The sequence below is a fragment of the Thermobia domestica genome, chromosome 7, assembly GCF_964235325.1.
Source record: "Thermobia domestica chromosome 7, izTheDome1.hap1.1, whole genome shotgun sequence".
Lineage (NCBI taxonomy): Eukaryota > Metazoa > Arthropoda > Insecta > Zygentoma > Lepismatidae > Thermobia > Thermobia domestica.
The window spans coordinates 216,932,890-216,951,944 of record NC_137460.1 but is presented as its reverse complement, the minus strand read 5'-3'; the positions used below and the strand labels follow the sequence as shown (position 1 = coordinate 216,951,944).

The 19,055-nt window shown below is 40.2% G+C and overlaps 1 protein-coding gene across 1 annotated transcript; it reads right to left on the bottom strand.

The window, feature by feature from the left end:
• Positions 1 to 16,350: 16,350 nt before the first annotated feature.
• LOC145689536 (uncharacterized) lies at positions 16,351 to 17,649 on the bottom strand. Its single transcript, XM_081763713.1, has one exon. The coding sequence runs from the start codon at positions 17,647 to 17,649 to the stop codon at positions 16,351 to 16,353; it is 1,299 nt and encodes a 432-aa protein (XP_081619839.1).
• Between the last annotated feature and the right edge of the window lie 1,406 nt (positions 17,650 to 19,055).

Below are 19,055 nucleotides of genomic sequence, written 5' to 3'. Positions count from 1 at the left end.
CCAGCGCCAATAATATGGAATAAAGAAATGCAACCTCATTACATGATACAGCGATTTTGTGGCTTCGCTATCTATATCTAATCCACACTTGTTTTTCACATATTTCACAACACTTTCTTGCTGCACACGGGTCTTCCTTCTGTTTTCTTGTATTTTATCATGCAACTCCAGACGCGATATATGTATATCCATTGTTTACTTCCCCACACTACACAATGCTGAAACACACATTGCAAACACTCAATAGCTTTGTGATAACTACCGTACACGCGGCTCTGTCGTTTTCAACTAACTCCGCGTGCTTTCACTGTCAAACAAACGTTATAACTTACGTGCTTATCTTCTGTTCGTTTCGCCACCTCAAGCGGACACCTTCAATATCATAATTCCAATGTCATATTTCCTGCAGTAGACGGAAGTAGACAATGAAACTTATACAGCTTATTGACAACTATCGACTGTTATCCATGTTTAAATTTCGTGGTATACATGTGTATCCATTTTTTTAAAACTCTACGAGAAGTCTGTAGTACTCCAATACATACGAGTACTAATATATGTATTTATTATAACTACTACGATGCAATACACATTGCTCATTCTAACTGTGTCACGTACATAATACTATACCAAGTGCATAATAATTATAATATGCCCCCTCATTCTCATGGCTGCTCGGAAAACAATTTCCCAAACTCAAGTCACAAATTTGCTAATTTCCTGCAACGAAGCTTCTGCCATTTTGGGACGTCTATAATTACCGGTACTAAGAGATAATTCAGTCAATATCATGTTATTCTCATGAACTGACTCTCGATGATGACTGTTACACCTCTTTTGTGTCTGTAACTTCAACTTTATAAAATGACTTTTGTCCACCTTTTTCGCTATTCGGACCACTGTGCGGAGGTCGAGCCTCTGCAATCTAGGATAGAGAATAGCCACACACTCGACAAGCGAGCACAGTTCAGATTGCAGAGCGGGGGCCAAAGGCCGAGAAACACACTATAGCCTTAAACGATTGGGCTATAGTGTCAAGTTCTTCTTCTTCTTCTTTTTTTTTGCAAAGTTTGTAAGTTCTTTTAAATCTTTGTATTATCGTTTTGATTTTTACTTTAGCACAAAGTAAGACCACAAGTAGCACAAAGAACAACACTCACATTACGCGACGTGCTAATGTGCCGGAAATGTTGACATTTCAAACAACGAAGTGGACCAGGAATATATGGGCGTACTTTTAAACGGCAATAACCAGCTTTCACATATTCTGGACGCGTGGACAAATTAAAAGTAAGAATCAATGACTGGGTGGCAAGGAGTTCATCTGACCTCCTACTTTTAATGCGAGCTACGTCCATGACATATTCGTCGGCTTAGATTTAGTCTCGTCCTCGGTGGAATTGAGGAGGTCCCAATGTGATATCACACCTCGAGGGAACGCAGCAACATCACACCCGAGTGGTAACGAGAAGAATTTACGCTACCCTCTGGCAATCTTCTGGGGAAGTCCGCACCATAGGATTAGCATGGGTCCAACGCCGGGCTCGTGAAAAGGAAGTAGAGAAACGAAAAAGGAACCTGGCCAACCAAAAGGCAGAACCTCACCGGCCCAGAAGAAAACAAAACAAAAAGTTACATTTTTTCGGATTTTCTTTTTATAAGTGTTAAATTTTGTGATTTTTTCACATTTTTTATAATTTTCAGAGACTGGACATAGGAAAACACAAACACTGGACGCTCACAACAGCAGGTCGGGTGCGTGCACGTCTTTCCCAAATGGAGGAAGACGTTCACAGACCTTCCTCTTCCCGATTCCCACCAGTCACCCGCGAGTTTGAGATCGGTTTTCGCTGGTGAAAGGGTATACAATAGTGTACAAATGAGGGGTGATAAATGAATGAAGTCGGCCTGTCAGCTACACATCTTCCAAGACGATGACAGTCCGCTACATGGAGGGGGAGCTGTCACGATAGATTCAGCTTCTCATTTATCAAGTTGATCAAGTGTGAGAAATGTTGAAACAATTGTTAGACGTTTTACTGTGATATGAAATGGCCATTGCTAAAAGTTTACTAGCACTGACATAAATTGACTCACCAACTAAAATACTATACACCCTATCACCTATATCAATTCGTACGTCAATAAAATAAGGGTCAAGTACATTCTTAATAAGATAGCTACAGTGTGTACAATGCATCTCTATCTGATTTGCTGCAACTCTATCTTTAAATCTGTTTTTACACGACTCGCCTAAATGGTCGCATGACATTATAGTACTATGCGCGGACACAAAAGTGACTAAAGATCCTTCGGCATACTTCTAAGGAATCCACCACTGATTTGAAGTCAATACGAATCTGTCTTTCTGAGGAAAATGCAGGAAGCTGCAGATTTATGTTCCTTTTTCTGCATGACTTTCTAAATTTACTACACGAGCAATCTTGCAATGACGTGCTTTGCAGAACGCTTTTGTATCATCACCCACAGGTTTTGTTAAGCAGTACGTGTATTTTGGATTTTCAACCATACTTCCCGAAACTTTTACATATATTGTAGCTTTACTCTACCCATTGCAGATAAACCAAATAAAATATAGAAACTGACAGTTTATCACTACTACACTAACACGCACTAACTGTTAGCATATACTGCAACACTCTTACACAGTAATTTAGTCTTCCACTCTACCCAAACGGGCGGAGGCAGATTCCTTCGCACTTACTCAGTCATGCAAAAGGAAAAACCCCGATTTTTATAGGTTTATCCATACAGAAAGAAAAATCAAGGTAAACATGGTAATTCATTCTCAATCAACAAATATTTTAGTCTAAATTACTCGACATAAGAAAAGCAGGAGGTTCATCTTTCGTTTACTTACAGTAGAGAGGTAGATTGGAAAAACAAATTGTAGATTTTCTGCGAGTAACTGTAGATCTAGCAACGCTGACGATGACTAAAATTGGAGATTCAGTCGCCTCTGTGTTCTCTGCCCCTTAACCATCATCTTTCAGTCATAAGATCTACGCGAACTCCAAAAGAGAAAAAAACAGGTAGATGAGAATTTTAATTCGCTAACATTTCTGTTACTAATAAAAAATAATTCTCTCTCCCTCCCTCCTATCTCTCTGTCTCAAAAGAAATACAAAGAGAAATGATTACACAATTTCTTAAAGAAAACTGGAATTCAACTAGATAGGATTTTTTTAAAAAACTAGATTTTCAATTAGCAACTTTACAAGTATTTTTACAACTAAACTGCCTTCTAAAAGAACCAGATTTAGTTCGAAAACAACTAACTTGGCATCTGTGCAAGTCGGGTCATTATGAACTATTTCCAGCCTCAGAACAAAGCAGACATAAAAAAAGCGAAATATATTACTCCGTGGCTCACACATGCTTCAGCAGCGAGAGACGTGAACTGCAAGATCGTCTGTCAGCTTACTGTCGTTCCTTAATTTCCAATGTGTAAGGCTACAGTTGGTTGGTAAATAATGATCACACTGACTACTGTTATATTGGAAATATGTTTTTTTTTTAATCTTTGTATAAACGTGATTGTCTTTATGCACCCCCTCCATGTAGCGGACCGTCATCGTCGGGGAGGGGGTGGAGCTGAGAGGGCGGCTTCATACCTCATTCATTTATCACCCCTCATCTTCATATCATTGCATGCCCTCTCAGCCGCGAATACCGCTACCGGACTCGCGGGTGGTTGGTGGGAGTCGGGAAGAGGAAGGTCTAGTGGACGTCTTCCTCCACTTGGGGAGGACGTGCACCCACCCGGCCTCATGCTGTGTGCGTCCAGTGTTTGTGTTGTCCGGAGTGTTGAGTCCTTGAATATAAAAAAAATACCAAAAAAAATGCAAAATATGAAAATACCCAAAAAACTTTAAACATAAAAAATCCAAAAAAAAATCCGCACCGTTTTGTTTTTTGTTTCTTACTGGGCTGGTGGGGGTCTATCTTTTGGTTGGCCAGGTTTCTTTTCTTTTGTTTGACCTCTTCCTTTCCGGGGCCACGCGTTTTTGTCGACGGGAATGGTTTTCACGCACTTCCATTCCCCTTGACCGCGTTGGCCCCACGCTGATCCTAAGGTGTTGGGCGTGCTGAAGGGATTGCCAGGGGGTAGCGTTAGTTCCCCTATTAACGCCCCGGTGTGACCTCACACCCGTTTCCTTTTCTAAATGTTCATATAAATCACTATTTTATGGGTACAAAAACATTAAAAACGGGCCCGGGCTCGCCCTCTAGTAAAAAGCCCAAACTTACTGAGAACGAGATTGACCGTTCTGTTGTAGAGAATGCGGAAAAGACAAGTATCGCGACACCTGTGGTCCGATATCTTGTAATTAAAGATAAAGAAAATGATGGTGCCGATGCTACAGCTAACCGTCCAAGTGCTCTAAAGGGGTTGTCCCCTTTCGTTATTAATAAAGTTATAACATACAACGCCGGACAGGTTAAGGATATTAAGAAACTGAGGAATGGCACCTTACTGGTGGAAACAATCGACGAGCGGCAAACAGCGAAGCTCATGAAGTTAACAACTATCGGCCCAGTGCACGTGTCCGTAGAACCGCATCGTGTACTGAACGTTTCTAAAGGGGTGATATCGTGTTGGGATCCCCTCAATGCCACCGAGGAGGAAATTAAATCTGAGTTGGCGGACCAACACGTTGTAGATGTAGCTCGCATCAAAAGTAAGAAGACAGGTGACCTTGTTGCTACTCAGTCACTGATTCTTACTTTCAGTTTACCCACGCTTCCTGAGTATGTCAAGGCTGGTTTCTATCGTCTCAAAGTTCGGCCTTATATACCTAGTCCCTTGCGGTGCTATAAATGTCAACATTTTGGGCACACCAGCACGTCGTGCAATGCGAGTGCTGCTCTTTGTGCCAACTGTGGCCAGGCTAGTCATGGTGCGGATCCTTGTACATCGACCAAGCCCTTCTGTGTCAACTGTAAGGGAGAGCATTCTGCTTGGTCTCGGGATTGTCCAGCCTTTCAACGTGAGAAGCGTATCCGGGAACTCATGGTTGTAGAGAAGATTTCTGCTACAGATGCGAAGCGTCGATTGAAAGAAAGCCTTCCTTCCTCGCTTTCTGTTCCCTTCGCTACTGTCGCTGCTAGTTCTCGGAAATCGGTAGCTACACAAACCGTTGACGTTTCCACCCAAACGGACTTGGCCCCAAAGCACAGTTCTGACTCGAAGATCCCAGTCACAAAGATGAGCGAACTTCTTAAGTCTCCCGTTGCAACAACGAGCGAACATCCCAAGTCTCCAGCTGTAACGCCTCGCGAACGTCCGAACACTCCTCGTGTTACTGTTAGTGGTGGTCTTCGGCGCACTCCAGCCCATCGCCGATCACCTTACATGGCTGGCCTGAAACTTAGCCAGCATATCCGCAGGTTGAACGACACGGTTCTCTCTCCGAAGAGACCAAAATCTACTCCAGTTCGTAAGCCACCTGCAGCTTCTCTGAAGTCTGACATGGTGGAGGACGAACTCATGGATACTGAGTGGGCTGTGATTGGACCGCGTGGGAAAGTTCGCCTTAAACGTTGATTTATTTCAGTATGGCGCTTCTTCAGTGGAACCTGAATGGCTTTAGTAGTCACCGTGAGGAATTGCTACAACTGGTCTCCGACCACTCGCCAGTTGTTGTCTGCTTGCAAGAAACCCATTTTAAGCCTACCCAGTCCTTCCTTCTTTCTGGATACACTATGTACAGATGTGATAAGCAAGACGCTGACCACGCTGCTGGCGGCGTGGCAGTCTGTGCCTCCGATTCTGTTCATTCTCAGCTAATTCACATTGTATCCCGACTGCAAGCCGTTGCGGTGCGAGTATACTTTTCCCGCCCGCTTACAGTTTGTTCCTTGTACGTTCCTCACTCAGAAGCCTTTACCACTGCCGATCTGCTTCAGCTCTTCCCCCAACTTGAGCCGCCAGTCTTGCTTGTAGGAGACCTTAATGCCTATCACCGTCTGTGGGGTTCTGTCTGTACTGACGGTCGTGGCCGCGAGGTCACTGAATTTCTTGAGGAGAGTGGCTTGCTTATCCTTAATGATGGCAGTCCTACTCATTTTTCCACTGCCCATGGCACATATTCTTGTATCGACCTCTCCATGTGCAGTGCTGGTCTCTTCACTTCATTGACATGGAGAGTGCATCCCGATCTTTGTGGCAGTGACCACTTCCCGTTATTTGTTGACGGTCTCCCTGTTACACCTCCTTTTTCTCTCCGCCGCTTCAATCTGAAGCGTGCTGACTGGCGTAAGTTCCGTGAGCTCAGTGAGTTTCATTGTCGTGATGATCTCCCTGTCGCTGTTGTGGCAGAGGCTTTTGGGCAGACTGTTCTTGATGCTGCTCATGGTTCCATTCCAGAATGCGGTGACAACGTTTCTCGCCGGCGTGTTCCTTGATGGTCTGCGGAACTCCGTGAGGCTATCCAGGCTCGTCGGCTTGCTCTTGCCACTTTTAATCGTCATCCAACGGACGAAAATCTTCAGCAGTTCCGCATTCTGCGTGCTCGTGCTCGACGTCTGGTAAAGATCTCAAAGCGCCAAAGCTGGACGAATTACGTTTCGTCATTCAGTTGTCGCACGCCTATGTCTACTGTGTGGCACCGGGTTCGCTCCTTAACCGGCTCTTCTCCTTCACTTAATGTACAAGCTTTAAACGTGCATGGTGTTCTCGAGACCAATTCCTCAGAGATCGCTAATATATTGGGAGACCACTTTGCCAGTATCTCTGAGTCGGATCACTACCCACCAGCCTTTGCTCGTTCACGTCCTCAGCTAGAGCGAACCCCGTTAAATTTCCGTACCGCCAACAGTGAGGATTATAACGCTCCTTTTACGCCCGTTGAGTTCGAATCTGCTCTCCGCGAATCGTCCAACACCGCTCCCGGGCTTGACCGTATTTCGTATGATATGTTGCGCAACCTCTCCCACGATACTCAGCTTGCATTATTGCAACTGTATAATCGCCTCTGGGTTGAGGAGTTTTTTCCACCTGCTTGGTGTGAGGCCCTGGTTCTTCCTATCTTAAAGCCAGGGAAAGCCGCAACTAGCCCCACGAGCTACAGACCCATTGCTCTCACGAGCTGTGTCTGTAAGCTTTTGGAGCGAATGGTCAATAAGCGCCTGGTGTGGTATTTGGAATCGCATTCCCTTTTGAGCAAATTTCAAAGTGGCTTTCGTCGCTTTCGTTCAACTATTGACAACCTTGCCTACCTTGAGGGTCAAATTCAAGACGCCTTCCTAAACAGAGAACATCTTGTGGCTATATTTTTTGATTTAGAGAAGGCGTATGACACCACCTGGCGTTACGGTATCTTAAAACAATTATATGACTGGGGTCTTCGTGGGCATATGGCCCACTTTATTTCGAATTTTCTTCACGAGCGACACTTTAGAGTGCGTGTGGGCTCTACTCTTTCAGAGCGCTTTGTACAAGAAAATGGTGTTCCACAAGGCAGTGTTCTTAGTGTCACGTTGTTTGCTGTCGCAGTCAACAGCGTTCTTTCGCAGATTCAGGCTCCTGTGTCTGGTCTGCTTTATGTTGACGATCTTGTCATTTTCTGTCGCTCCCGCCACCTTCGCGGCATTACTCGACAGCTTCAACTGACTCTCAATCGTCTCGTTCGCTGGTCGAATGAGACTGGATTTCGCTTTTCCACCGAGAAATCCCAATGTGTTCACTTCTGCCGGCAGCGTACGTGCGTTGTTGACCCGGACTTGTACCTCGATGGCACCCGTTTGTCATTCGTTGATACAGTCCGTTTCTTGGGTCTGGTGTTTGACCGTCGCTTGTCGTGGGCACCACATGTACGGAATCTTAAATATTCTTGTCTTCGAGCTCTGAATCTCCTTCGTGTCCTTTCCCACCGCACGTGGGGTGCTGATCGTACTGTTCTGCTTCGTTTGTACCGTAGTCTAATCCGGTCCAAGTTAGACTATGGTTGTACTGTCTATGGTTCTGCTCGTGATTCTCTGTTACGCCAACTTGACACAGTGCATCACCTGGGTATTCGTCTTGCTACTGGCGCCTATCGAACTAGTCCCGTTGCCAGTCTGTATGTTGAAGCCAATGAACCTTCGTTAGCGCATCGTCGCAACAGACTACTTCTTCATTATTCTGCACATGTGCGTTATGCTGCACGTCCACGCACTACACGTCCCTGGTACATCCGTGCGTGTGAGAGTTTCCTTGGCGACGATTTTGTGTGGCCCTCTCTTTCATTGGTTCACTTTTGTGCTATTCCACCGTGGGTTCTTCGTCTACCTCGCTATGATTTACGTTTATCTCTCCATTCCAAACAGCAGACTAGTTCCCAGGTGTATCAGCAGGAGTTTGCCGCACTGTTAGATCAGTACCCCGATTTTAATGTGTTCTTTACGGACGGTTCTAAGGATGGGGATTCTGTAGGCTGTGCCTTTGTCACGGACGAGGGCAGCTCAGAATTCCATTTGCATCGCCTGTGTTCCGTGTTCACTGCTGAATTGACTGCAATTCAACTTGCCTTGGACCATGCCTTAACGCTTTCATTACGTCGTGTGCTTATCTGCACAGTCCGTCGTTCTGAGCTTACAGAATGTTTTTACTACGCACTCTCTCGTTCAGGACATTCTCGTGAGGTGCCATCAATTACAGCTACAGGGTTGTGTCGTCGTTGTCTGCTGGGTGCCGGGTCATGTCGGCATTCGGGGAAACGAACATGCTGACACAGCTGCCAAGCACGCCGCCTTAGCTGGGGTTGCTTTGGAGCATAGCCTACCGTGCTCTGATCTTTGGTGTCATTTTTCCAGCTTGATGCGCACTCACTGGCAAGTAGTTTGGGACCAGGCAAATGAAAATAAACTTCACGCCGTTAAGCCCCTTCTAGGTAATTGGCGAACGTCTTCACGCTTGAATCGCAGAGATGAAGTGCTCCTGGCGCGCTTGCGTATCGGACACTCTCATCTAACGCATGGTTATCTTCTGCGTGGTATGGACCGTCCGTACTGTGAAGAGTGTATTGTCCCCCTGAGTATTCAGCATATTCTCGTTGAATGTCCTGAATACTCAGATCTCAGAGAACGTTATCGACTACCTTGTATTCTTACCCGTGCCTTGGGGGATGACAATGATATGGTTAGCCGGGTACTTGATTTTGTTAAAGCTTGTGGGGTTGCTCACGTTCTCTGAGATCTTTTAGTGTGTTGCTACTATTTTATTGCTGCTAAATTTTTATATTTCTGTCACGTTTTATTGTTTTCTATATATTGTTATTGTTATCTATTTTATCTTATTTATTCTTTTATTCTCGTTTTTTGTTTTGCTTTTCGTTTTCTTATTTAGCAGCGCTTTGGTTCCTTGAACACTTTTATTTTTAACCTGTTCTTTTTTTACAATTTTGAGCAACCCTGTTTATCGTGACGGGGACATATAGCCTCGTTGCTGACGTCCCCATTATCCCCCCTATTCTATCTATCTGTCTTTATGCAATGAACCCCGTAAAAAAATATTTAAAATTGAAAAACTAGGAAAACGCTTCCATCTCATGAATCGAAATATGAAAAATAATTTGAGACTACTTACATTAGTCAGCTAGTGGTTCCACGTTTTGCAAATATTAATTTGAGGATTCTTCACTATAAATGTGTGTCATCATATGGGTTGATTATTACTCTGTCCACTGTAATGTCCATTATACCTTCCAATTCCCACAATTTCAGTTCCTTGCGTTCGACGTGACGCACACATTCCCGCCACTTTTCAGCTGTCACTTCTTGAACGCAGCGTAAACAAGCCTTTGCACGTCAGGCTGTTTGTACTTTCTGGGCTGTTGCTACTTGCTACAGAACCTTTCACTTAACTCCATATGAACTCGAAGTTGAGGAAAAACTGATAAAGGGGTGGCCTTAGTACCATATTACCCGCTTGTTTAGCTAACTTATGAATCACATATTTGTCAAATCTATCTTTACAAGACTTAACCAGCCAAAATAACTCTACCTTTATGAGTACGTCATCAAAAATAATGTTTTTACTTCGAAGCCAAATTATAATATCGTCTCTTCGCCAGGACTTATTTGGAAGGCATTCTACTTTAATACTATGGTATAGGTTGTTGTTCATTACTATAAAACTATTCGATTGTAATTGTGGAAGAATGTTTTAAACCTGTCGCGAAACAAACACGATAAATTGTCATTTCTTTGTGATAGTCTCCAGACTTTTTGACTCAAAAACGAGATCTCTGCCCTCAAGAAAACCACTATCACTTCCAAAGTGTAAAATAATTAAACGTTTCCTTTCTCTCGTTGGATTTTCAAGTCCTGTGTTCAATCCTGACATGAAGGCCTGCCTTTTAAATTTGACAGTGGAATCGATCCACACTTGGATATAACATGCCCCTCGCAACAAACGTCTCGTTAAGAAAATAAATTGTCAATCCCTGTCTCTGGACTGTCTTGCGTAAATACTCTCGACGCCACAAAAAGATATAATACACAACAACGTTTCCAAGATAAAAATTCGAAATCGATTTCGTGTAAGAGATTGTGCTATGAAGATTTTTTTATCATATTTGATAGACCAAGGTCGTTATTGATGGCAAGTAACACCTTTCTAAAAGTAGGAGTCTCATTATCGAAAAAGAATTGGTGTAGTTTACGAGGAATTGCGGACCTTACGAAATTATCATTTATTTCGCCAACACACTTCACACACATTTTTTCTTTTTTTACCCAGTCGTTGACACACTTCCGGTTTAGAAATATTCTTTCCACGCATTGTAAACAGTTGAGGCAGAAACACCTGTAAGCTCAGTTGTGAATATGAGAATATCGTCAATTCCTATAGTTTTATATTTTTCACATGGCGATTTTCGCGGCACTATTAAGCGGATGTCCTCGTTCGTATTGTATAACACTAGACGAAGATGGATTATTGTCACTCATCGTCGTCATGAGACTCTGCAATTTCTAATGAGCGGAATCGGTGCGCGAACGCATACGCATGCGCAGTAAATATTATATATCCAAGTACGAGTGAGGTTGAAATAAAGCTGCGTCTGTTGTTAAGTATAACATATGTATATTGTATTTATTATTACAAAATGCAGGATAAATTCAGATATCGGTATATGAAATTATTATTTTAGTAGATATATTTCGGTAGGATACTAGTGCAGTGAAATCAATAACAAATTACTGGTCATCGACCCACTGGTAGTCAATTGGGTTTGTTTACATCTATTTTTTCTACAGTTGGAAAGACTTTAGTGTTGTTTCTCGCTGTCACTCAGAAATGAACGATACATGTTTCGTCACAATAACAGGGAGATAAACATGTGACAATAGCGTGAAATGCGCACGTATTCTGAAAACAATTTAAATTTTCCAATTTTTCTAAGACCTTCTAAATTACCCTAAATAAGAATGTACAACATCTCGTACTTTCGACTTTTTGTTGTTAGATCTATAGTCTTGCAATCACTATTTAGGTACAGAAAAGAAAACCTTCGTTTTGTACTGCGGCTGTAACCTGATCTATCTCATTTCTCAACTGAATGATATTCGGTACAGTTTAAGCACAATCCACGTTTCTTTTTGTTTTTAGTACCACAATTTATGCAAAATTTCGAACTACCCTTTGTGGTTTCAGTTAGGTGCTTTTCTCCAATATCAATCCCATACTTTTCGTACTGTCTGTAGTTTGTCCATCTAAAGCACTAACGAGTGCTTTCTTATATTGTTTCTTTGGATGCACTGTGAAGAAAAAACATTCGTTCTTCACCGTATCCTCTCCGTCACATTCTGGAATTGTGTATGAGCAGTTTCCAATTATATGTACATACCTTTTGCAATACATGCATTTATGGGCCCCTGATGGCTTATCATTTTCACAAGCTGAACAATTGTTACTGGAAACGAATCTTCTTTCGAAATGAGTCTCGTTTGACTGGATCCTCATTTTCTCATGTGAATTCCGCTTCTGGGATTTTAAATTGTTCTCTACTGTGATGAGTCAAGAAACATGCGTTCTGCTGTAATTTTCATTATGCCATTAAGTGATCTGACGTGTTCTTTCACAAAATCATCTACCCTCATTGGTAACGACGTACGTTTAAAAGTCCCTTTTTTAACCCTGGATTACAAATCTTAATTTGTGCCTACGTGGTTACAAACCATTCGCAAATGTTATGACTCAATTTTAGTTTTTTTATTATTTTTGTCTGTATTATTTTCTTAAATCTGAAAATGGGCTTATTTATAGAATTACCTTGACAATAATATTGGATGCCTTTGGCAGGGCCGGCCTTAGGTGATGCGAGGCCCCCAGGTTTACAACTAACACCAAGGACTGTAGAACCAATATTATATATATATCAGTAGCGTCTCCTCTGATGCAAGTCGTGTGTTAACGCCCAACGAAGAATGAAGAAAAGAGTATTTTAGTTTAATTGAACGGATAGGCAGAACTTGGGATTTTTTATTTTCAACGAGACAGAATCAACTGTTGAAGTGCTGTGCGGTCTCTGTCATGTTTTGAGGAGGCAACTCTGCGAGTAAGTCATTGGCAACGCTTTGGCTGAATTTTCATTGTTTTAGAAGACTCCTATTGCGCAAGCGCTTCGTATTTCTCATCTTGTGCTTCTGTGATCCAAGGCGTTGTTTAAGAAATCAACGTCTTGAGTTTTCTGCTTCTCTCAAGCGTTGCCAAGTCTGTAGATTTATTTGTGGATGTACAGATATTATATAGCAACACGGAAAACATTTTTTGGGGGAAAGGGGGCATGATCTACGCACTTTTTTTGTTGCTAAACATATCATTCAATTCAAAACTTAATGGTGCAATCGACTTCTTCCTAAAATACATGTAAGGAGTACGGTGAAAAGAAACATCATTTTTTTCTCGATCCAAGTTGTTCCAAGTGTCAGTTGATAAAAAAAAAGAAAAAAAGAAAAAGCCTGGACTAAGCTACAGAACGGTTTTCCATTCTGCCTTTTTATTCCCCGAATTTTCATTTACTTTGTCGTTAGTGGGTTATTCTCAAGACTTACAATTTCGGGCCTCTATTACTGTTTCCAAAGCAGTAATCCTTACGTTTCTACACAAAGAAAGATGACTTGAGCTGAAATTCATGTAATTGTATGTAAATAATTGCTTGTTTTTGATTTTCAGTTTCATATTTTGAGGGTATACTTATTTATACTATAATTATTATAATTAAATGTATTCCTTACGTAATAACATCTTCCTTGATTCTTCTTCATAATTTCCAGACTAAATTGTTAGAAGTGAATTGCTATTTATAGGTTGGTGTAACTAGGATATTATGGTTCCTTACTTTCGGTACAGACAATATTCAGGAAATCGATGGGTGGGCAAAGTATAGTCACTATTAAATACTCGTATGCTAAATACGAATGTCACTAAAATAGTTATGCGTAAATTGAGGTAAATTTATCACAATATTTTCGATCAGTAAAAAAATGTGCGTGGGCCCATCTTTGCTCCTGGGGAGAGGGGGTTTCCCCTCTAGTATCGCCTATGTTTGTAGGAGTTAATATATTTTTCCTTTCTTGCCAAAGCCCTAACATCCACTTCAGGAGACGCTACTGATATATATAGTTTTTCCTGCTAGTCTAGTGGTAAGCGCGTTCGCCCGTGGTATACATAGTCGGTGGGAGAGAATACAAAAGTTAATTTCATAATCACTCCCTTTCATTAATCATCCATCTTCTGAGAACAAAGTTTAATAGATATTTTGCAGTCAGAATGAGTGACAATCAAAATGTGCGCTTAAGTAGTGCGTGAAACTTAATAGACTAAACATATATAGGGTGCATTTCAATATAAAATTATATATATATATATATATATATATATATATATATATATATATATATATATATATATATATATATATATACAACTAGCAACATTAGTATATCTGAAAAGGACAGTCATAATACATGTTTTAATGACTCCCGAAATTTTGAAACGTTGTTAAAATAAAACCTAAAATTACGTTTAAACACTAAGTACCCCCGAACCTGCCGAAAATTTTAAAATGTTTAAAAGAAACCCTAAACAAATCAGTCTACGCTACTATGCATATTTTAAATATAGTAAATATCTATAGTGCTATAGAATTTCAGTCTATTAAATACAACAGTGTATCAGGAAGTCAATCTAACAAGTTTTGACATGTATTTCGAAGACGAACACTTTACGTAAATATAGTGTGGTGATATAACTAACCCCCTTGCCCCAACCTGCGGGCTACATGCATACACAATTTGTACTTCAAGACGTGTTTTAGCAAAAGGAACCAACAATCCTTATATTGTGGAAAGTATAAGAGAATGAAGTCTTAAATGCGTCATAATAACTAGCTATAAATACCATAGTTTTTTTTTGTCAATTTCCTGTCACGAATTTCCTTTTGAAAGTTATTTTGCAATTTAAGGTTAAAATAATAGGCCCTACTTGCACTGTGTGTCAATATTACTAAATAAAACGTAACACCTACGTACAATTTATTATGAAAAGTCGCCTGTTACTAAAGGCATACTTGAAGATGAATAAATGAATGATAAAATGAATTCATCTTCATTGTTTCAGTCGCACTCAATGATATACGATAATTTTTACCTGATTTTTATTGACATTTCCTACTGCTCTTTATGCTATTCTTTCAAAAATCAGTGGCTTCATATTGGAGAGACATTTGTAATGCTCCATATTGCAACAATAATTCCTTATTCATATATACTTAAATATATATACTGGAAAATTTACTTTTCTTCCAATTCTTTTAATGTAATAACATAAGAAATAAATCCAGATTTTATTATGCCAACGTCGTACAACGATGTCGAAATTCTTTGGTGCAGCTCTCCTGAAATACACGAAGAACTGAACCTATGGCCTAGTCAAACGTCGCCATCTCGACTTGCGAAATCGAGAAATTTAGGTTAGGTCGGTTCGTGACAAAACATGTAAGATCACAAGAAACGAAGTATTTGCAATGCCATGTAAAATGCTGAAAAAGACATGACTTAACAAAGTCGGTAATAATAAAAGCAACAGAACTAGATACAAACAGTGTTTTTACCAAGACAATATATTATTCATTCTATTACAAACATACAGCTGAAGAATCATTTTACAAAACTTTGCACATTAATACTTCAATATTGCAAATAAAACTTTCAAATTTGCATATTTTATATCTCAATAATTGAATTTTGCCACATTTAATTATGCTTATGCTGACAAAATTTATATTTGAAGTTTCAGGTGAGTACTAATACTTCCTAATAGTAGTAGTATTGTTTTGTTAGGTTACGTTACAGTTTATAACGTTAGGTATAAACAGAAGGTAAACGTAGTTCCAGACGGATTCCAGACGGTTCATTTCCTAAAAGGTAGGGGAATTGTGCCTAAAATGGCATACCACTTTTTTTTTATTGATATTTCTGAGAGTCCGTTATTCAATGGAGCCCGAATTTAAAACAAAATTATGTGTTGGTCTTTGAACTTTTTACAGGCCATGTTTGAAGACATAAAAGTAAACATAAATAAAGATGTGGACAAATAACTGATTTTGTACGCAGTGTGCCATTTTAGGCATGCACTTGGGTAAAATGGCATACTAATAATTGTTACGGTTACAGATATAAAATGTTCTTTAATGTGAAATACAAAACTTAGTGAACAATATATGCAACATACGATACTCTACTGAACATCACTCCTGAGCAATATAAGCTGTAAATGTTATATATTAAGAAGTACAATGTTGTATTTAACGTAGATAAAGATTTTATGATCATAAACATAATAACAATGAACCTTGACTAATTAAATAAACTGCTTGAATGGAGTTTTACATATTGGACACATAAAAATTACACATTGGACTAAACCTAATTACATACAGAGTTCACAAACATAAATCTTTGTCTTTTTTGATATTCTTGCACATTCTGCGTGAGCCCATCTCCGACACCACTGTTCTGCAACCACTGTTCTCCTGAACGAGACAATGAATAAAGTTCATTACAATAGAGGCAGGGATAGTCATCGTCATCATCATTATCATCATCATCATCACTAGGTATAATTACTTCAGATTCATTTACCGTATCAAAATTTATATTCTTTTTCACTTTCTTGGCAGACGTTTTCCGGAGATTTAACTTCCTTTGGTCGGCTTTCTTCTTTTTTTCATTTACATATGGGCTTGCGGTAAGAACTGAGCACTTGTCTGTCCTCTTCTCTTCCTTTTGGTTGTGTCATGAGAAACGACTGGAAGTGGTGAGATTTGTTCTACACCGACGCACTTAGGAGGTAGCAAAGTTGGTTTTTCCTGCACTTCCTTGAACTGCATTAGGTAATCCTTGAGAAGAGGTTCCCTCGTGGTTCCTGGACGTAGATTCTACAGCGATTTCAGCTTCTCCATTTGAAGCGGGACCAGATTCCATAGTTTCAGAAGGGATAAATAGATGTCCTTGAAGTACTCCAGGATTAATAGGCCACAAACCAGTGTCGCGGAAACCATTTTGAGCATTTTGTGCAGTAGCTGATTTTCCATATGCCGAACAAAATATTGATGCCAACTGATAGTGTGTTAGAAACCTTCCAGGATGAGACTTAAGCCAGTAGTTGATTTCTTGATGGTAGAAAGTTTTCAAGGGACCGAAGAAACACACATCAAGCGGCTGCATACGATGGGTACAATGAGGGGGTAGACACACCATTATAATTCCATTTTCTTTTGCGAAAGTAAGAACGTCCAGTGATTTATGACTAGGATGTCCGTCAACAACTAGAAGCACCTTTTCATCAACGCTAGGTTTCACGAACGAAGCAACATGTTTTAGGACTTTGAGAAATCCCTCACTTGTCATCCACCCGCTTTCTTCTGCGAGTCCTAAAGTCCCCGGAGGAGCACCATCAATCAATTCATTCTTCCAGTTCTTTCGTGGGAAAATAGTGACCGGAGGAACAAAACCATGTGGACTCATGATGGCTACCACAGTGACATTTTTTCCACGCTCTGCACTTGTTATAGATACCACTTGCTTTTTTCCCTTGGTGGTTAAAACTTTCGGCGGTTTCTGTACTGTAGACAGACCAGATTCATCAATGTTCCATAATCTCGCTGGAGTTATGTTATTGTCCTCAACAATTTTCAGGTACACATCAAAAAATGATTTAACAGCCTCTTTGTTAAAACCTTCAGCTCGTGCGATGGAAGTCGGTTCTGGACACCTCAACGCTTTATCAGGGTTTCGCTTCCTAAAACCTTTGAACCAATCCCATCCAGCAATTCTGTCCTCCCTGTTGAATCGATGACTTATACCATTCCTTTCAGCTAGTTGAAAGGCAAGCTTTCTTACCTCTGTAGTTGTCATGCCAAATAACCTTGACTCAAGGAGCTTCAAATGAGCGACTAATTCACGCTCCATTACCCGACTGAAAGTTGTCTGATAATGTCCTAGTCCTTTCATAATACCTGTAATATTCTTGTTCTTACCTTGAGCTCTCCGTCTTAAAGTTGTAGCAGGTACATTAAAAGTCTGGGATGCTTTCAAGCAACCCATTGATCCTGATGTGATAGCTTTAATTGCTTCTGACATGTTTGTAGGATCTCACTTCTGTCTATCAGTTGACCTTACGTATTTTCCGACCATCTGAAAAGATACAAAACAATAAATATTGATTAGAAAATGCAAACTTAAGATTCAATTACAAAATTAGATACAGTAGGGCATTTCATGTGGGCTACCTTTAAAACTTAGGTCCAGGTATTGCATAATTAGATATAAAAAAAAGCCTTCTTGTGCAACAGCCCGAAAGGGCCAGGGCCTGCTTCGCAAGTAGCAAGATACCACGATTTAATCAAAATGCACTACAAAATACTCATAATATCAAAGTTATCTCAACAATAAACATATATTTAGCAATCACATTGTTTAATTTGACCTACAAATATTATAGGCTCGTATATTAAATTCGAAGCTAATTTTAATAATTTTGCAAGTATTAGGGCAAAACGGCATAGTATGCCATTTTGCCCGGGGCAGAGATATGCCGATTTACCCTTGACACCATATTTGCTTTCAATTGATTGACAATAGCTATCAAAAAATCCTTTGGAAGTTCGACCTTCACCAATCGTTTCTGTATATGTATCTTTATACGTAAAAAATATTGACATGTTCCTAAAACACGAGCTCTTCAATAAACAAGATACTTTATCAACAATAAAAAAAAAAGTTGTAACTACCTACCTTTCTGAAAATAATTTTTCTCTCTTCAATGAGGACTCCGTTCGCGCCACCATTCACGCTGTTTCACTGGCGCCTTACTGGCTTCCACCACAAATGTTCTCAACGTTGCCAGATCTACAGCTCGGCAAGAAACAATGCTATGTCGTTTTATCCGAGTATGTCATTATAGGCATAATTTCCCTAAATATTTGGTATGGATCCAGATAAGTAGATATAGATATCTTGGAAAACGTTTGTGTATTTAATTGTTTGAGTATTCGCTGTAGGTATTCTTGTTTTTCTTTTATCAGGTACGTTGTAAAGCTAGCCTTTTATTTATTAGTCTTATGGATCAGAAGATGCGGAAAACATCAACATGGATAGAACAGTCGCGGTAAGTATTATGTTAATTCCCCTTCCCCATATCCGTTTTTTTCTTGTTTACTTTCACTTACTGGTAATTTGCATGCGAATTGTAATGCTTAACATTAGGTAAGAATATAGGAAGAAGAGAAAGAATATTTTTTTACTTCTGAAATTAAAGAGAACTCTGGTCGTCTCTTCGGTATGCCATTGAGATCGGTGACACAACTTATTGTTAGATCAAAGGAAAAGTATTTACTTCTCCTTGTTTTGCCTTCGTTTTCGTCGTCCCAGTATTGGTACAGTGCACGTATTTTCATTTCAGTACCAGGGTTCCTTCTAAGTGGGCCTAATTCCCGCAGTACATCAATGAGAAAATCAGGGTTACCTCCGTTTACGTACCCGAAGAT

Bases quoted from the DNA above. Each gene is read 5' to 3' on its own strand.
- LOC145689536 (XM_081763713.1), bottom strand. From the start codon at position 17,649: ATGTCAGAAGCAATTAAAGCTATCACATCAGGATCAATGGGTTGCTTG.